The 17,873-nt window shown below is 34.9% G+C and overlaps 1 protein-coding gene across 3 annotated transcripts in view; it reads left to right on the forward strand.

Moving 5' to 3' along the window:
* The window catches only part of LOC111148174 (intraflagellar transport 80), a 117,131-nt gene that overhangs the window by 38,039 nt on the left and 61,219 nt on the right, over positions 1 to 17,873 (forward strand). For all 3 annotated transcript variants that reach the window (XM_022504625.1, XM_022504634.1, XM_022504644.1), the window contains exons 7-8: positions 433 to 522; positions 1,261 to 1,398. In XM_022504625.1, coding sequence (XP_022360333.1) covers positions 433 to 522; positions 1,261 to 1,398 — 228 coding nt within the window. The remainder of the gene's footprint in view (positions 1 to 432; positions 523 to 1,260; positions 1,399 to 17,873) is intronic.

A 17,873-nucleotide genomic window follows, 5' to 3' on the forward strand; every position in this document is an offset into this window, starting at 1 on the left:
AAATCTTAAAAAAAAAAAGAATGAAGATAAAAAAAGAATGAAGACATTATCTTTAACTGAATCAACTGTATAAAAAAGAGTAAGATTTGGATTCAGTCCAGTGTTACCACACACATGTCAAGCTTGGAATACTTCAATAGCAAGAGATTTTCCATCTGGAGTCCAGGCAATTGAGATTTATAAGGAAGTAAGCTATATAGTGGATGTCATAATCCTAAGTGTTTTCATTACTTTAAATTAGAAATGAAACAAGCAAATGAGGTTATGCGTAACAGCTATCAAAGGAAAATGGGAATCTCCAAAGACAGGGTAAGAGAATGATTAGAGAGGCAAACTGTCTTTTCTTAAAAAAAAAAAAAAAACAAAAAAAAAAACAAAACTTTCTAGTGCTCTTGAAGGTATAATTAAATCTTTTTTTTTTTTCCCTCATAGTGGAAAGCTCATGATGGCATTATTCTAAAAGTAGATTGGAACTCTGTCAATGATCTGATTTTGTCTGCTGGTGAGGACTGTAAATATAAGGTATATGATTTTTGAATTTATCATCTGGTTGAAGGAATTAAATTTAGGTGAAAAGTATATAGCAAATAAGAATATTCTTTTAGTCTTTCACTTTAGCTGTATCTTTTAACTCAAATGATTTGGCAAATTGTTATTTTATAATTTTAAGTGGTATTTTAAAGTGTTGACTTTCTCATTGACCAATCTTACTGACCTATAGAACTTGATTTAATGAGCAGGAACATAAATAAAACTCCTGGTTTTACTGGTTATTTAAATTAACTCAAGTGAAGTTTTAAAAATCAATCTTACTGGTTTATTGAACGTTGTTCAGCTTCAGACCAAAATAATTTATACTATAAATAAGATTTAATGTAACTGGAGTTAGAGGAAATTTAACTGAAATAAATACTTTTAGGTAAAGTTGATAGAGCACTTACTGACCAAAAATTTTAAGCAAAAAATTGAATATTTCAAAACTTTGTTTAATTTAAAAGGACTCAAAATGTATAGATTGTATGATTAACCAAAGATTTAGTGAAATTGGAAAATTATTACAATGTTATAGAAATTTTTTTGAGATATTTAGGTTTTAAAGAATACAGCTTTCCCCCCTTATGTGATAGTAAAGACATTTAGTTAGTACTATTATAAAGTGTTGATTTCTAAATCTCTAATTGATACCTTACTGTTAGGACAAACTTTTTTGTAATAATATGGTGACTGTTGTAAAAGATTTTTAAAACTTTGTTTTTTTAGGTATGGGATAGTTATGGCCGCCCTTTGTACAATTCACAACCTCACGAGCATCCTATTACCTCAGTTGCCTGGGCTCCAGATGGAGAGTTATTTGCTGTCGGATCGTTTCATACTTTACGCTTGTGTGATAAAACTGGGGTAAGTTATAATGGTGAACAATCACACATGTACTGTCATAAATGTGATTATGCATAACACACCTGGTTCTCAATCTTTAAAAAAAAATTTCAGTGAATGCGTTTGACTGCATCTTTCTGATTTGCCTTCTGAATATACTAGTTCAATCAATTCCAGATTTATGGGACCATATAAACTCTAAGTTGAATTTGAAGAATGGGTACATTCTCTGTTATTTGTCTTTCTGGAAATACTGATTTTAAGCATGATTGTAGAAGATGGTGAAGTAGCTAAAGTATTAAAATTTATACCCAATCAACATGGAGAGTTCAGTTTTTGAACTTTTTTTAAACTGTCAATATGTTTCTTATAGAAATTTTAGTTGCATGTTTTTGGCATGGAATTAATAGTAAGTTTTAAAAATGGTCATTTTCAAACCAAAGGAATTGGGTTTTTGTCAAGAATTCATGTTTGCATACATGGGGGACCTTTTTCTCACAAGAGAGTATATATACCCTTCTTTGTACAAATTCTGTTTAGAACCTAAACAAACAGCCAAGCTCAGCAACATTCACCCATTGAACTTGAATAATGAGTTACTTCATCAGAGTGTTCCAGAAGCCACTGAGTGATGAGTGGGGTTATTCTGTACTATTCCTAACTAAGAGGAAATCACATAGTTGTTCTGTGGCTTATTTTCCTTGAATGTAAACCAGGACCATTAAGTTAGAATTATTGAAGTTTTATAAATGATCTGCTTTATAAGTTTTCTATCACATAAAATATGAAGTCTGGCTTCATATGGCTTCAAAATATGCCTGGCTTTAGAAGCTCTCTGTAATACCATAAAATCCATTCAGTCTTTCCCTCACAACTCCCTAATTTGTATCTGTGCTCAAATTAGGCTCATGAATCCTCTCTGACCCTAACATCCTCACTCATCTTTTCCTTTCTGTGGAATGCTCTCACCGCTGTTTTATACTTACTGAATTCTAACCATTCTTTAAGGCCTATCTTGTGTTTAACTTCATTTCCTCATACCTTCCACAGGTATTTATCTGTTTTTCTAACTTCCTCTCATATAAAGTCTCTCTTTTTTTAGTTATAAATTAGGATGTTGTATCAGATAATCTCATTTTCATCCAATATTTCAGTGATGATTCTGAGTCTATAGAATATGTACACATTCTCACAATGTATTATGCTTTTATATTTTCCATTTTCATTTTATGTATGTTATTGTTGGCTCCCTAGATAGTTTATAAGATTCCATAGGTCAATGGTTTCTATTATCTATATAACACAGTAGATACTCAATAATTCACTTATAAGTCGATTTAAGCATGATAATTTTAAATTGCCATTTTGGGGTACTTGGGTGGTTTAGTTGAATATCTGACTCTTGGTTTCAGCTCAGGTCATGATCTCAGGGTCCTGAGATCCAGCCCTGTGTCAGGGTCTATGCTCAGTGGGGAGTCTACTTGAGGATTCTTCCTCTCTGCCCTGCTTACGCTTGCTCTCTCTCTCTTTTTAAAATTAATAGATAAGGGTGCCTGGGTGGCTTAGTCTGTTAAACATTTGCCTTCTGCTCAGGTCATGATTCCAGGGTCTTCGGATCCACTTCTGCGTCAGACTCCCTGTTCAGTGGGAGTCTGCCGCTCCCTCTCTCTCTGCCCCTCCCTCCTGCTCCTGCACTCTCTCTCTCTGTGTAGCTCTCTCTCTCTCAAATAAATAAATAAAATCCTGAAAAAATAGACAAATCTTTAAATTGCCATTTTGATGAAAATATTTAAAAATTTAAAAATGTGGGGTGTTGAGTTGATTTGAATAACTGAATTAAAGATTTACTTTATTAAACACCAAGCCTGTTTTTAGAATGTTAACTATTCTGGAAAAGTAAACTTTCTAAAAAGATTTTTCTTTTACCTTATTCAGACAGAAGAATTGTAACAGTTTTTTAAGGATTTGAGATTAGCACCTATATATATATTTTTTTATTCAATAGACATCACATGTATACTGCTCATCAGAGTATTTTAGAAACTGGTGATAGAGAGATGTAAAGATTTTCACTCAAGTTGTTGACAGTCTAGTATAGAATCAGGCTATAAGATTCATAGTACAATGTGACAAATGCTATGCAGGAGGATTATTTTGTGCAAGCACTATGAAGGTGTGGAAGAGCTTAGTTCTGCCTGTGAATATTGATTGGAGAGCTGAGGCTTGAAGAATTAGTAGTTCTTCAAGGAGACAAATTGGGAGATGAGAGTTGCAGTCATAAGGAACCTTTGAGTATCCAAGTATGGTGCCTTTTATGCAAGATTTCGCATGGGGTAGTACCAGGAGATAACACCAAAAAGATATTCTTGGACCAGATCTATGTTTGCCCTGTAAAAGAATCTAGTGTTTAAAAATCAAATTATTTTCTGTGAAGCACTCTTAGGAGTTGCTGTAGGGTAGAAAGGAGGTGAGGAGGCTGAGCTCCTGGTCATTCTTTCCAGCTGCAACCAGAAACGCTCTGCATTAATCAGTTTTTCTATTTGAGCATCCAATATTAGACTTCCTTTGAACAGCTAAAATAATGAAGTTGAAAAACTGATATGTTAGTCAGTAGAAAGCCACGGATGGTGGCTAGTGACATGATAATATTCAAATATTGGAAATATTGCTTTGGTATCAAAGGAACAGTGGTACAGGAGAAGGCACAGAACATGCAAAGGCAAGGATTTATAGTCTGTTAGAAAAATTAAAAGTAGATTGGAGTTTATTTTCAGGCAGTAGTGAGCCACTGATTCATTTTAAGTAGTAACCTTATTAGATTTAGCATTTTTAGGGAAATGTATTCTGAGATCATCAGGGAGATTTCTAATTGGATAATTTTTGTTGACCTATCTTCAAGTTACTAATCCTTTCATTGGTTATCTTCAATCCTTTCATAAGCCTGTCCAGTGAATTTTAATTTCCGATATTGTATTTTGTACTTCTAGAACTTCCATTTGGTTATTCTTTCATAGTTCTTATATCTCTGCTGAGATTTTCTCTGTTGTTACAGTGTTCAAAATGATATTTTCCAGTAAGGTCTTGGTTATAATATCTTCTTTAAAATCATTATCTGCTAATTCTAGCATTTTGTCATCAATTGCCTTTTTTCTTGTGTCATTTTTCTTGTGTATTTGCATAACTAGTAATTTTGAATTGTATTCTGAACATTGTGAACAATACATAATAAAGATTCTAGATTCTGTTATGTTTCTCTAAAGAGCACTGACTTCTATGTGTGTGTTAACAGGCAGTTACCTTGACTAAACTCAAACTTTAGTCTCTGTCTTTCTTCTGGTGGAATGATGAAGTCCCTGTGGCCTTTTTCTTTCTGGAGTTTTCTCGTCTGTTTCCATCTGCATGGTCAGTGAGCTTTATCCTCTGATTTTTTGGCCAGTGACAGCAACTTTCTATCTGAGATTTAGCCACAATTCCTGGCACCAGTTAGGGTCTGTTCTTAGATAAAAGGTTGTAAAAAATGGAAATTTACTCAATAGTGTTTCCTTTTGTCAACCATTGACTCCTCTCAAGTTTCTGCCTGCTTTTTTTTTTTTTTTTTTTCCCTGTTTTTTTTTTTTTTTCTGCCTGCTTTTTTTAAAAGCAGCTTTATTGAGACATAATTTATATACTATAATTTTACCCATTTAAAGTACACAGTTCAGTGTTTTTAAGTGTATTCATAGGGCAGCCACCACACTCTAATTTTAGAAATGTTCGTCTTCTCTAAAAGGAGTCTCATACTCATTTACTATCAATCCCTATTTCTCCCTATCCAGCTCCCAGCCTCTGGCAACTACTACTCACCTTTCTTTTTCTATGGATTTCCCTATTCAGGCCATTTCACATAAATGGATTAATACAGTATGTGGTTTTCTGTAACTGGCTTCTTTCACTTAGTATAATGTTTTCAAGGTTCATCCACATTGTTTCATTCATCAGTACTTCATTCCTTTTTTATGAACAAATAGTATTCCATTATATGAATATAACATATTATGTTTATCCATTCCAAATGTATCAAATTTTGGTTATTATGAATAATGCTACTAAGAATGTATATAAGTCTGTACAGACATGTTTTCATTTCTTTGGGTTTTCTTAGGAATGAAATTACTAGGTTAAATAGTAACTCTATCTTTGTAACTTTGTGAGGAACTGCCAAACTGCTTTCCAGAGTAGCTGTCTGTCTGCTTTTGATTGCTCTCCAGTCTTCAAGTAGTTGTTTTATTTTTTGTCTGGAGTGACTAGGTGTTATTTGTGAGAAGGCTAATCTGATAATAGCTGTTCTACCACTATCATTCCTTACATATCAAGTTTATTTAAAGTAATTGATCACCAATTTTAAAACATTAGGTCTGCATACTTGAGGGTTATGCTGACTACTGCAATGATTCTCAAAGTAGAGGGGAGGAGGAGAGCTATCTGCTAGAGATTCTCTGTTCAAGAAATTGCGAAAATGACATGGAAAATAGCGAAATAACATGACTTAGCCAGTTCACAAAACAAATGCCAAGTGACCAGTAAAAACATGAAAGGATGTTCAATTTAACTCATATATAGTATAAAATACATGATGTGTTTTACCTAATAGATTGGAAAGATTAATAATGACTTAAAAGCCTCAGATTCACTCAAGTAGAAGGAAATGAGCTATCTCATTTCTCACTGTTGGTGGGAATGTGGGCTGATTCAACCTTTTTAAAGGGTAGTTTGAAAATACATTTCCAATGTCAGATGTATATATCCCTTGACCTAGTAATCTCACCTCTAGGAATTTTCTCTAAAGAGATCATTGTACAAGTACACAAAGATGTATGCATAACAATTTCATCACATAATTGTTATAATAATAGAAATTAGAAATAAATGTCCATAGGACTGATTAGGTTATTATTTGATCATACCTAAACTGGAATATCCTTAATTCCCATTAAAAATGGGAAAAGGAGATTATGTTTAATAATCTGGAAAGATATCCATTGGTTATTTAGTGAAAAGACCAGGTTATAGGAGAACATGTCATTCTGTAATTCCACTTGTATAAAATTGTATACTCATATCTTTAACTATGTGGATAAAGTTGTACCCAGAACTGTATTTGGGTCGTCTTTTCCTTCTTCATATGATTTTTTTTTTAGTGTGAACTTTAACTTAATGACTATGTATCAATTGTACAGATACAGTAAAGGTTTTTAAAAAGTTCTTCAGGGAGGGCACTTGGGTGGCTCAGTCATTAAGTGTCTGCCTTTGGCTCATGTTATGATCCCGGGGTCCTGGGATTGAGCCCTGCATCGGGCTCCCTGCTCAACAGGGAGTCTGCTTCTCCCTTTCCCTCTGCTCCTTCTCCCACTTATGTGCTCACATACACACACTCTCTCTCTCTCTCTAAAATAAGTAAATAAAATCTTAAAAAAACAAGACAAATGACTATGGCCCAAAAAAAAGGAACAATAGCAAACCCTGGGGAGGGAGGAGAATCTAATTTCCAGAATTACCACATTATAATAGTCAAAATGTCCATTTTCTTTTTTTTTTAAGATTATTTATTTATTTATTTATTTATTATTATTTTTTAAAGATTTTGTTTATTTATTTGACAGACAGAGATCACAAGTAGGCAGAGAGGCAGGCAGAGGGCGGGGGGGTGGGAAGCAGGCTCCCTGCTGAGCAGAAAGCCTGATGCAGGGCTTGATCCCAGGACCCTGAGATCATGACCTGAGCCGAAGGCAGAGGCTTTAACCCACTGAGCCACGCAGGTGCCCCCAAAATGTTAATTTTCAACAAAAAAATTACAAGTCATACAAAAGAGGCAGGGAAGTTTGGTCCATTCACAAGAAAGAAAAAAAAAATAGAAACCATCCCTGAGAAAGCCCAGCATTGGATTTATTAGACAAAGAGTTTAAGTATGCTTGAAGTGCTAAATAAAACCACAGATAAAGAATTACTGAAACCAGGGGCTCTGGCTGGCGCAGTCAGTTAAGCATCTGACTCTTGGTTTTGGTTCAGGTCATGAACCAAATGTTGTGAGATCAAGCCCCACATCCTGCTCCATATTTAGTGGGGAGTCTAGTCTGCTTGGGATTCTCTCTCCCTCTCCTTTGTCCCTCTCAACCCCTGTCCAAGCGTACTCGCTCTCTCTAAAATAATAGAAATACATTTTTTAAAATTAATTTATTTCTTTTCAGCATAACAGAATTCATTGTTTATGCACCACAGCCAGTGCTCCATGCAATACGTGCCCTCCATAATACCCACCACCTGGCTCCCCCAACCTCCCTCCACCGCCCCTTCAAAACCCTCAGGTTGTTTTTCAGAGTCCATAGTCTCTCATGGTTCATCTCCCCTTCCAATTTCCCTCAACTCCCTTCTCCTCTCCATCTCCCCATGTCATCCGTGTTATTTCTTATGCTCCACAAATAAGTGAAACCATATGATAATTGACTCTCTCTGCTTGACTTATTTCACTCAGCATAATCTCTTCCAGTCCCATCCATGTTGATACAAAAGTTGGGTATTCATCCTTTCTGATGGAGGCATACATAATACTCCATAGTGTATATGGACAACATCTTCCTTATCCATTTGTCCATTGAAGGGCATCTGGGTTCTTTCCACAGTTTGGCAACTGTGGCCATTGCTGCTATAAACATTGGGGTACAGATGGCCCTTCTTTTCACTACATCTGTATCTTTGGGGTAAGTACCAGTAGAGCAATTGCAGGGTCATAGGGAAGCTCTGTTTTTAATTTCTTAAGGAATCTACACACTGTTCTCCAAAGTGGCTGCACCAACTTGCATTCCCACCAACAGTGTAAGAGGGTTCCCCTTTCTCCACATGCTCTCCAACACACGTTGTTTCCTGTCTTGCTAATTTTGGCCATTCTAAGTGGTGTAAGGTGGTATCTCAATGTGGTTTTAATTTGAATCTCCCTGATGGCTAGTGATGTTGAACATTTTTTCGTGTGTCTGATAGCCATTTGTATGTCTTCATTGGAGAAGTGTCTGTTCATGTCTTCTGCCCATTTTTTGACATGATTATCTGTTTTGTGTGTGTTGAGTTTGGGAGGTTCTTTATAGATCCTGGATATCAACCTTTTGTTTGTACTGTCAATTTGCAAATATCTTCTCCCATTCCGTGGGTTGCCTCTTTGTTTTGTTGACTGTTTCCTTTGTTGTGCAGAAGCTCTTGATCTTGATGAAGTCCCAAAAGTTCATTTTCGCTTTTGTTTCCTTTTCCTTTGGAGACCTATCTTGAAAGAAGTTGCTGTGGCTGATATCGAAGAGGTTACTGCCTATGTTCTCCTCTAGGATTCTGATGGATTCCTGTCTCACATTGAGGTCTTTTATCCATTTCAAGTTTATCTTTGTGTATGGTGTAAGAGAATGGTCGAGTTTCATTCTTCTACATATAGCTGTCCAATTTTCCCAGCACCATTTATTGAAGAGACTGTCTTTTTTCCACTGTATATTTTTTCCCTTTTTGTCGAAGATTATTTGACCATAGAGTTGAGGGCCCATATCTGGTCCATATCTACTCTGTTCCACTGGTCTATGTGTCTGTTTTTATGCCAGTACCATGCTGTCTTGGTGATCACAGCTTTGTAGTAAAGCTTGAAATCAGGTAACGTGATGCCCCCAGTTTTATATTTGTTTTTCAACATTCTTTAGCAATTCGGGGTCTCTTCTGATTCCATACAAATTTTAGGATTATTTGCTCTAGCTCTTTGAAAAATACCGGTGGAATTTTGATCGGAATGGCATTAAAGGTATAGATTGCTCTAGGCAGTATAGACATTTTAACAATGTTTATTCTTCCAATCCAAGAGCATGGAATGGTCTTCCATCTTTTTGTGTCTAGAAATAAATTTTTTAAAGAAAAAAACCAGAAGAACAAAGTAAACAGAAAATATCAATAGAGAAATTATAGAAAGGAATCAAATAGATTATCTTGAACTGAAAAAAAATGAGCAAAGAATAAAAAGTATATCGTAAATGTCTGCAGAACCCAAAAATATGATCAGTCTCTTCATGATACAAATAAAAATCACAGTGTAATGCCACTTTGTAAGGAGACCCAGGGAAAATGGGTCTCCTTACAAAGCGGTGAAGGGTGTATTAAGTGGTACAACTTTTCTCAAGTATAATTTGGCAAAATCTATCTAGATCCTTGAAACTTTGACACAGCTATTATACTTTCAAGGAAGTTTAAAGATGCATTGCATATTCATTTGTTCATTTATTTTCATATTCATTCATTCCTTCATGAATATTTATTGTGTCTATTACATGCCAGGCACTTGCCCTAGGTGTTAAAGAAACAGCAATAAACAAAATAAATTCCTGCTCTCTAGAGTTTTCATTCCAGCAGATGAAAAGCTATACACAAACAAATAAACAGAATCAATATATAATATGTTAAGTGATAATAAATGACATAAAAAAATAAGGCTGGGTAAGGAAGATGGCATTATTTTAGGTGAGGTGGTCAGGGAATATCATAAACTAAATATACAGTATTGAGTTGTAAGTAAAATAAATTATGGTACAAGTAGATTACTTATGAAATAAAAATTAAAATCCATAGTACCATAATTTTCCCCTTCATTTGATAATAAAATTTTTTAACTTTGATTTTTAATAAACACATTATTCAAATACATGAAATAGAAACTTTCAAGTTAAATTAGTTAGTATTAATAAATATACAGAATATATTATTGAATTGCATTATGTTGCATTAAATGGAACAGAATTCAAGGGAAAAGATACCTTTGGCCGGATTTTTCAATTAACCTACGTTATTGCTTTTATTAATCAGCAGGTGGTGCTATTGCTTGTGTAAGACAACTTTTGCCATTTTTTTTTTTTTCACTGTTCTTGAATATTCAGTTAGTTATTATAATAAAAAAACTTCCCTCTGTTCATTCATTCTTCCATTCAATTAAAATAATTGCAGTGATTCATCACCTGCAGTAACTGGTCTTACTACTATATGTAACTTTTCATTGTCAATTACGGATGTCAACACATACAATTTAAGATAGCCTGCAATTTCCTAATTCCTGGGATATGAGGGAGAATATTGATTTTAAAAATCATTAGTGTAACAAAGAAATGTAAGAAACTTTGCATCTATCATCTCTTCCCCCTAAACTTAATCTGTAAACACACACTTTTATGAACTGAATTCATCTGACTTGGCTAAGGATACATGCTTTTGAGAATCCTTTTAATCTAGTATATTTATATAGCAGTAGTAAAGAGAAAGGTGAGATTGGCATTTGGGAAGTGCTTTTGTAAGTTTTTACAGTTAAATCTTGTGTTTTAGTGTAAATATTTCTTGTTGCGTTGGTGGGGAACTCTGTGTCTAAGCAGTTTGGCAGAATACAGGGTAAAAATGGTCTCTTCTCTTTCAAGGATGTAAAAATCCTTTAATGAATAAGTCAACACTTTATAAATGCATTCTCAGTTGTTCTCTGTATTGGCTGTGCAGTACGATGGCATATTATATTTATTTTTTTAAAGATTTTATTTACTTACTAGAGAGAGAGTATGTGAGCAGTGGGAGGGGCAGAGGAAAAGAGAGACTATCAAGGAGATTCTGTACAGAGTGCGGAGCCGGGCCGTGGGGCTCAATCCCACAACCCTCAGTTCATGACTAAGCCGAAATCAAGAGTCAGATGCTTAATCCACTGAGCCACCTAGGCACCCCATGTTGTAATGTCCTTTAATGTAGGAGTAGTATTGACATGGTTGTAGAGCCCTGGAGTCAAGATCAAGACTCCAGTGGTGAATTTACAGAGTTAAATGGGCTGAACTAAATGATTACCTCTTCCCTTTCAATTCCACCATTCTGCAATACGTCTTGCATGGCCATTGGAAATACCTGCTTGCTTCTTCTAATAAGTAGTAGTAGGGTGTTGTTTCTTTGTTTTATAGGAAGATTATTACAAGGAAGAGGCAGCACTGCACATGGTATACTAGAAGTGGGAAAAACTCAAGCAGTGCTAGAGAACTGTGGCTGATCCTGTAACTTCAGACTTATTCTATATTTTATTATACTTGGATATAAGTAGCAGAAACCATTAAGCAAAAAGAAGAACTGGCTACAGGGTTACAAGGATATCTTCCAGAGGCCAGGTTAAGGAACTGTGCTTCCTTGGCAGTATGAGACCCTACTATCCGAAATTGGGAAATTCACCAAGCATAACAAAATCAGAGTTCTATTACAGAATTAATTTTTAATCTTAAAATCAATACCTAACACATAGCAGGTGTTCCGTAAATGTTGCATTTTAATGGATCATTGCACAGACAAAAGACATTGTTTTGGTTTTGAATGGCTCAATGACTTACATTGCAGCATTTTGACTAGATTATTCCTAGAATTGATCCATTTAATCAATTTGGTTGATGTTTTTGAGAAAGCTACTTTAAGATTTCTAAATCTTTGGCTTTTAATTTGTTCCTTGGATTTTTCTATTTTAAAAAAGTTGAAGTCAGGGGCGCCTGGGTGGCTCAGTGGGTTAAAGCCTCTGCCTTCGGCTCAGGTCATGATCCCGGGGTCCTGGAATCAGGCCCCGAGTCGGGCTCTCTGCTCAGCGGGGAGCCTGCTTCCTCCTCTCTCTCTGCCTGCTTCTCTGCCTACTTGTGATCTCTCTCTGTGTGTCAAATAAATAAATAAAATCTTAAAAAAAAAAAAGGCTGAAGTCATGGTTGAACTCTGGGAAAGAATTCTTTGCTAAGGACACAGGCATATTCATTCATTCATTCATTTAACAAATATTGATGTGTGCTAAGCTCTCTGTGATACTCTAGCTAGTCAAAGAATAATATTCATGTATGTCCTCTAGGAGTAACTCACCCTCTATTGAGAGTACTGGTATGTAAACAGATAATTAAATAACATGGTTATTTAATGGCAGAGATAATAATTGTTGTGGGAGAATAGAGAAGGAATAGAGTATTGGCAAGTTTTTAGGTATGTCTGTACTTAGGATGAGACTAAATTTGGTTTAAGTAAGGTTTCTCTCTGGTCAAATACCTTAAAAACATTAAAATGTGGGTTTTTTAAAAAAATAACTAGAGCTCTTTTTTTAACCAATAAGCACAAATTTGATATTGCTTTTTTCTGATTTTGGTACCTAAAAATCTAAATTTAATTATCTCTGTCTAGAAGCACAGAACTTCACTTCCGTTGACAAATGTTCTTTAAGTGTACATATGCTAAAATCATGCAAAAGCTCCTGTTACATATGGAACAGTCCACTAACTCCTTCTACACAATATGTCATTGTTCCTCCACCCTCCATTTGGAGAAGTGGTATAATTTCCTCTTCTATAATCTCTCTCATAGTATCTTCTGCATAAAAAAATACCTCATAAACTAAACTCCAATATTCACACATTCTGATTAGTTAGTGCTAGAAATCAGTCATGTAAAAATTTTAAATCCTTTATTTTGATTTAAGGAAAGATGTTATTTCCTTTTATTTAATCATTTTTAGTTAAATTATCTTTCCTTTCTGAACCTCTTTCCTTTTTATTTATTTATTTATTTAAAGATTTTATTTATTTGAGAGAGAGAGCATGAGAGGGGAGAGGGTCAGAAGGAGAAGCAGACTCCCTGCTGAGCAGGGAGTCTGATGAGGGGCTCCATCCCAGGACTCCAGGATCATGACCTGAGCTGAAGGCAGCTGCTTAACCAACTGAGCCACCCAGGTGCCCCCCTCTTCCCTTTTTAAAGAAATTCTATAGATTTTTTTTCCAGACCATTAGGGCATATTAGTATCATCTGTTTAGTATTATCTGTTTAAATTTTAATAATCTAAAATTGATCCTTAAGGATTTTCCCCTCAGGATTCTAAGATGTTCATATTTTCTCTGAGGAAGGTTCTGTTTAAGAGTCTAATTTTTTCATACCATCAGGAAATATTCATGAAAAAAATAGCTTGCTTTTTCTTAATAAAGATGTGCCTCAGAGATTTTGTAGGCTTGGTTCCAGACCACTGCAATAAAGTGAATATCAGAATACAGCAAGCAAAATGCAACTTTTTATTTCCCAATGCATGTAAAAGTTATGTTTGCATTACGTTATAGTCTGTTAAGTGTGCAATAACATTATGCCTAAAAAAATATTTATATACCTTAATTAAAAAATACTTCATGCTAAAAAAGACTAACCATCATCTAAGCTTTCAGTGAGTCATAATCTTTGCTGGTAGAGGGTTTTGCTTTAGTGTGGATGGCTGCTGATTGATTAGGATTGTGGTTGCTGTCTTATATGGACTTGGTTCATGGTGCCCCAAAACAATTACAATAATAACATCACTGATCACAGTTCACTGTAACACATATAATAATATTGAGAAAGTTTGAAATATTGTAAGAATTGCCAAATTGTTACACAGAGACACAAAGTGAGCAGATACATTAGAAAAAACAACATCAATAGACTGGCTTGTTACAGGTTGCCACAAACCTTCAATTTGTAAAAAATGCAGTATCTACAAAAGCCAATAAAGTGCAATAAAATAAGGTATGCCTATATAATTTCAATGCTTTCTGTGTAACTTAATGGTAGACTATTTAAATGCATACTTTGCTTGATGTCATAAAGCCATTTTGATTCTTTCTTCTTTCTAAAAACAACTTGTTCAGTAATTTTTAAATCATTTCTTTTGGATATCCTTGAGAATTCGATACCATGTGAACAATACCAAGATTCTACTACCACTTGGCGACAAAATGATCAAATTATTGTTTAGTTTCTTTTTAACTGTGAATGAACCTTTGAAAGCCAAAACCACAAACCCCAAACTACTTGAAAAAGTGGTAAAAGTACTGGTTAATGTGTTTATGCTTATATCTGAGTCTGAATCTTTAGAGAAAAAAAAACTTAAAATCTCCAAATTGGGGCACCTGGGTGGCTCAGTCCATTAAGTGTCTGCCTTCTGCTCCCAGGACCCTGGCATAGAGCCCCAAGTTGGGCTCTCTGCTCAGTGGGGAGTCTGGTTCTCCCTCTCTCTCTGCCCTTACCCCCTTCTTCGTGCTCTCTCACGTGTGCTCTCTCAAATAAATAAAATCTTGGAAAAAAAGATAAATAATAAAATTTCTAAATTGACTGCTATAATTTCACAGTAGGTCAAATAATGGGCCCCCAAAGTTGTCCATGCCCTAATCCCCAGAACCTGTGATTATGTCACCTTAAAAGGTAGAAGGAACTTTGACGATATGATTAAAGGTATGGACCTTCAGATGGTAAGACTATCCTGGAGTATTCAGATTGGCCCAGTCTAATTGTAAATCCTTAAAAGCAGAGAATCTTTCCCAGCTGGTTTAAAGGGTGAAGGAGGAGGAGATTCAAAGTAAGAGCAACTCATTCTGCTGTTGCTGGCTTTAAAGATGGTGAAAGGGCTCCACAGCAGATGAATGCAGGTGCCTCTAGAAGCTGCCAGTGGCCTGCACAGAAATGAGGACTTCCATCCTAAGGTGTAAGAAACTGAATTCTGCTAAGACCCTGAATGAGCAAGGAAACGGATCCTCCCCTAGAGCCTCTAAGAAGAAATGTAGACTTAGCAACAACACCTTGATTTTAGCTCAGTGAAAACAGTGTTGGATTTATGATCTATGAACCATTCTAAGTTTGTGGTAATTTGTTACAACAGTAATAGAAGATTGTGTCTTTGTAACTGAAGTTCAGGGCCATGAGTATGTGGCAATGAGTATGTGGGTGGAAATACCCTGGGGAAGGCTTTCACCACCTTATTGTTAACAAAATTTCTATTAGTTTTATTGCTTTGACTTAAGAAATTATTCTTTTCAGGTCCTTTTCCAAGTATTTGGCTAGTTGAGAGCAGATTTCAAATGAGAGAGTGAGGAGAGAGGTATAAAATACTATTACACAGGGAGATGGCCCTTTATGGAGAGAATTTGGGTTGGCCATAGAACACCATCAACGTTCTGGGTATTTGGGGAGGTGCCAGAGTCAAAACCAAACTGGCCAGCCTTAAAATTTTTCAAGATTGCTTTAGAAAAAAATATTGCTAAACCTCTCAAAAGCGTGCCCATCAACAACTGCTGTGCTCTTGCTCAGTGACATAGTGCTTCTTTATAGGCAGCTGAAAGTAACATTGATGTTTTACTTGAATAACATATTGTGAATACAGATCACATTTGTGTTCTATAATCTTATTTTATAATTACTGCTTTTTCTATTGCTTTTTTTCCTGTTCTTTGCTTATCTTGTGTTTTTAGAAATTATTTGTTCTTAACCAAGCCAAAATTAGTATTTGTTTACCTTTTCATACTCTGTATCCTAAGAAAACTGTGGTTGCTGCAATCAATTTATTGCTTTGAATTAGGGGGGAAAGATAGACTACTTCGCCAGTATTGTGAAGGCACAAATAGTGATTAATATTAAACAGTTTAATTAGATAAACAAAAAAGCTTATTATATTTTGAGGAAATTAGCAGCAAAAATCAATATAACAAAAATAATGAAAACAAAAACCAAAATATAATGTGATAATCATAACATACCAAAAAAATTAATATTTTCATATTTGTATGAACCTGTGTACCTTTCAAGTCTTCGGACAGACTTTTTTATATATATATATATATATTTTTTTTTTTTTGTTAGGTAATCTCTACACCCAACATGGGGCTTAGACTTAAAACCCTGAGATCAAGAGTCACATGCTGTATTGACTGAGCCAGCCAGGTGCCTCTGAACAGACATATTTTTACATGGTTATGATTACTGCAAATATATTTGTATGTATCTTTACTTTTTAGTATTGGTGTTGTATACTTATTTTAGTTCAATATTATGTTATGTCTCAAAACACTCAAACTATGAAAGCAAAGCATAATTTCAATAAAAATAGGTTAAGGGCGAAAGATAATGGCAGAGGCAGCCTTTTTTTAAAATTAAGCTATAACATATACAGTATCTTATGTGTAAGCTCAGTAAATTTTTATGTATGTAAATACCCAAGAAACCACCACTCACTGATATGAAAAATATTAACAACCCAGAAACTTTCACTGGGTTTCCTCCCAGTTAGTTACTCCTCTATTATAACTGCTATTCCGACTATGTGATCATAGTTTAGTTTTGCCTGCTTGTGACTTTTATATAAATGGAATCATACAGTATTTTTACTTTTGTCTAATTTTTTTCATTCAACCATATGTCTGTGAGGTTTATCTATGTTGTTGGGTATAGTGTCATAATTTTTGAATCTTTTCAAATCTCCCCATAAAACAGAAAGTAAGAGTATAACCAACATTCCACAGACAGCCACTACAACAAAACTTAGATGATATCATATTCCTACAAACTCCCAAATCCAAGTGGTTTTCCAAAATACCACTGACACGTAAACATAGTCTCAGCATCTGTGTGTGAGGAAGCAGAGGAAAGGCAGCTAGGCTTCTCAGATCATGAGAAAAGAACTCCCAAATTGCCAATAAATGCCTGAAAGTGAGACAGGCCAATCAGTTCAAATAGAAGTGGAAACTGGACAGAAATCTATAGGATCATAGTCGCAGAACAGGATCTTAGTCAAATTACATAATGTTGCCAAAGATAATGAAGGCATGCCATAAATAGACAAGCCCTGCCAAATAATTCAAAACAAGTTGAAGGATATTAAAAACATGCAAAAGCTATGAAATAACCATATAAATCAAAACTAGGAAAATTAAGAAATGAGGTGACTAGAGAAAGGGACATTTTAAAGGAGAGATGGCAGAACTCAGAAGGGGATTATAAAAAAGGGAAAAATTATTACAAAAGTGAAGATGAAACTAGAAGGAATATAAGGCAAATAAACAATGGATATTGCCTTAAGGGATAATAGGAAGTAAAATGGAAGCAAGGAAAGGGCAAATGAGATACAAAGTTTTGATAGAAAATGTTAGATATAGAAGGTAAAGATGCGAAGACTACTACTATAATAGTAGTCTTCAAAGGAGAAGCCCAAAGTTATGAACAGAACAAATACTAAAAGCTACCATTCAAGAAAGATTTCCTCAAACGTCAGGGATTTAAAATTGATATTGAAAAGGCATACCAGATACCTAGGAGAATTGACCCAGATAGCCAACACCCAGATATTTACTAAAAAAAACTATAGGAATTTAAAGAAAAAGAAAAAAATTCTGTGGACATCCAAGGAGAAGACTAAGTCACTCAAACAGGGGAGAAAATGAAAATGTCACTAGACTTTGATAACAACACTTTATGCTAGACTATAGGTAAACATAGGATACTCAAAGAATAGGTGAGCCAAACATTTTATATCCGGCCATTCTGAACTTTAAAGTTCAGAAGCAAACTGCTATAAACATATAAGGACTCAAGGAATGTGGTTCCCATGAGTATTTCAAGGAGTCTACTGGAGAATTAGCTTCAGATTAATAATATGACTAGGGTTATAGCAAAATAAG

The sequence above is a fragment of the Enhydra lutris genome, unplaced genomic scaffold (genome assembly GCF_002288905.1).
Source record: "Enhydra lutris kenyoni isolate GAN:26980312 unplaced genomic scaffold, ASM228890v2 scaffoldscaffold2, whole genome shotgun sequence".
Lineage (NCBI taxonomy): Eukaryota > Metazoa > Chordata > Mammalia > Carnivora > Mustelidae > Enhydra > Enhydra lutris.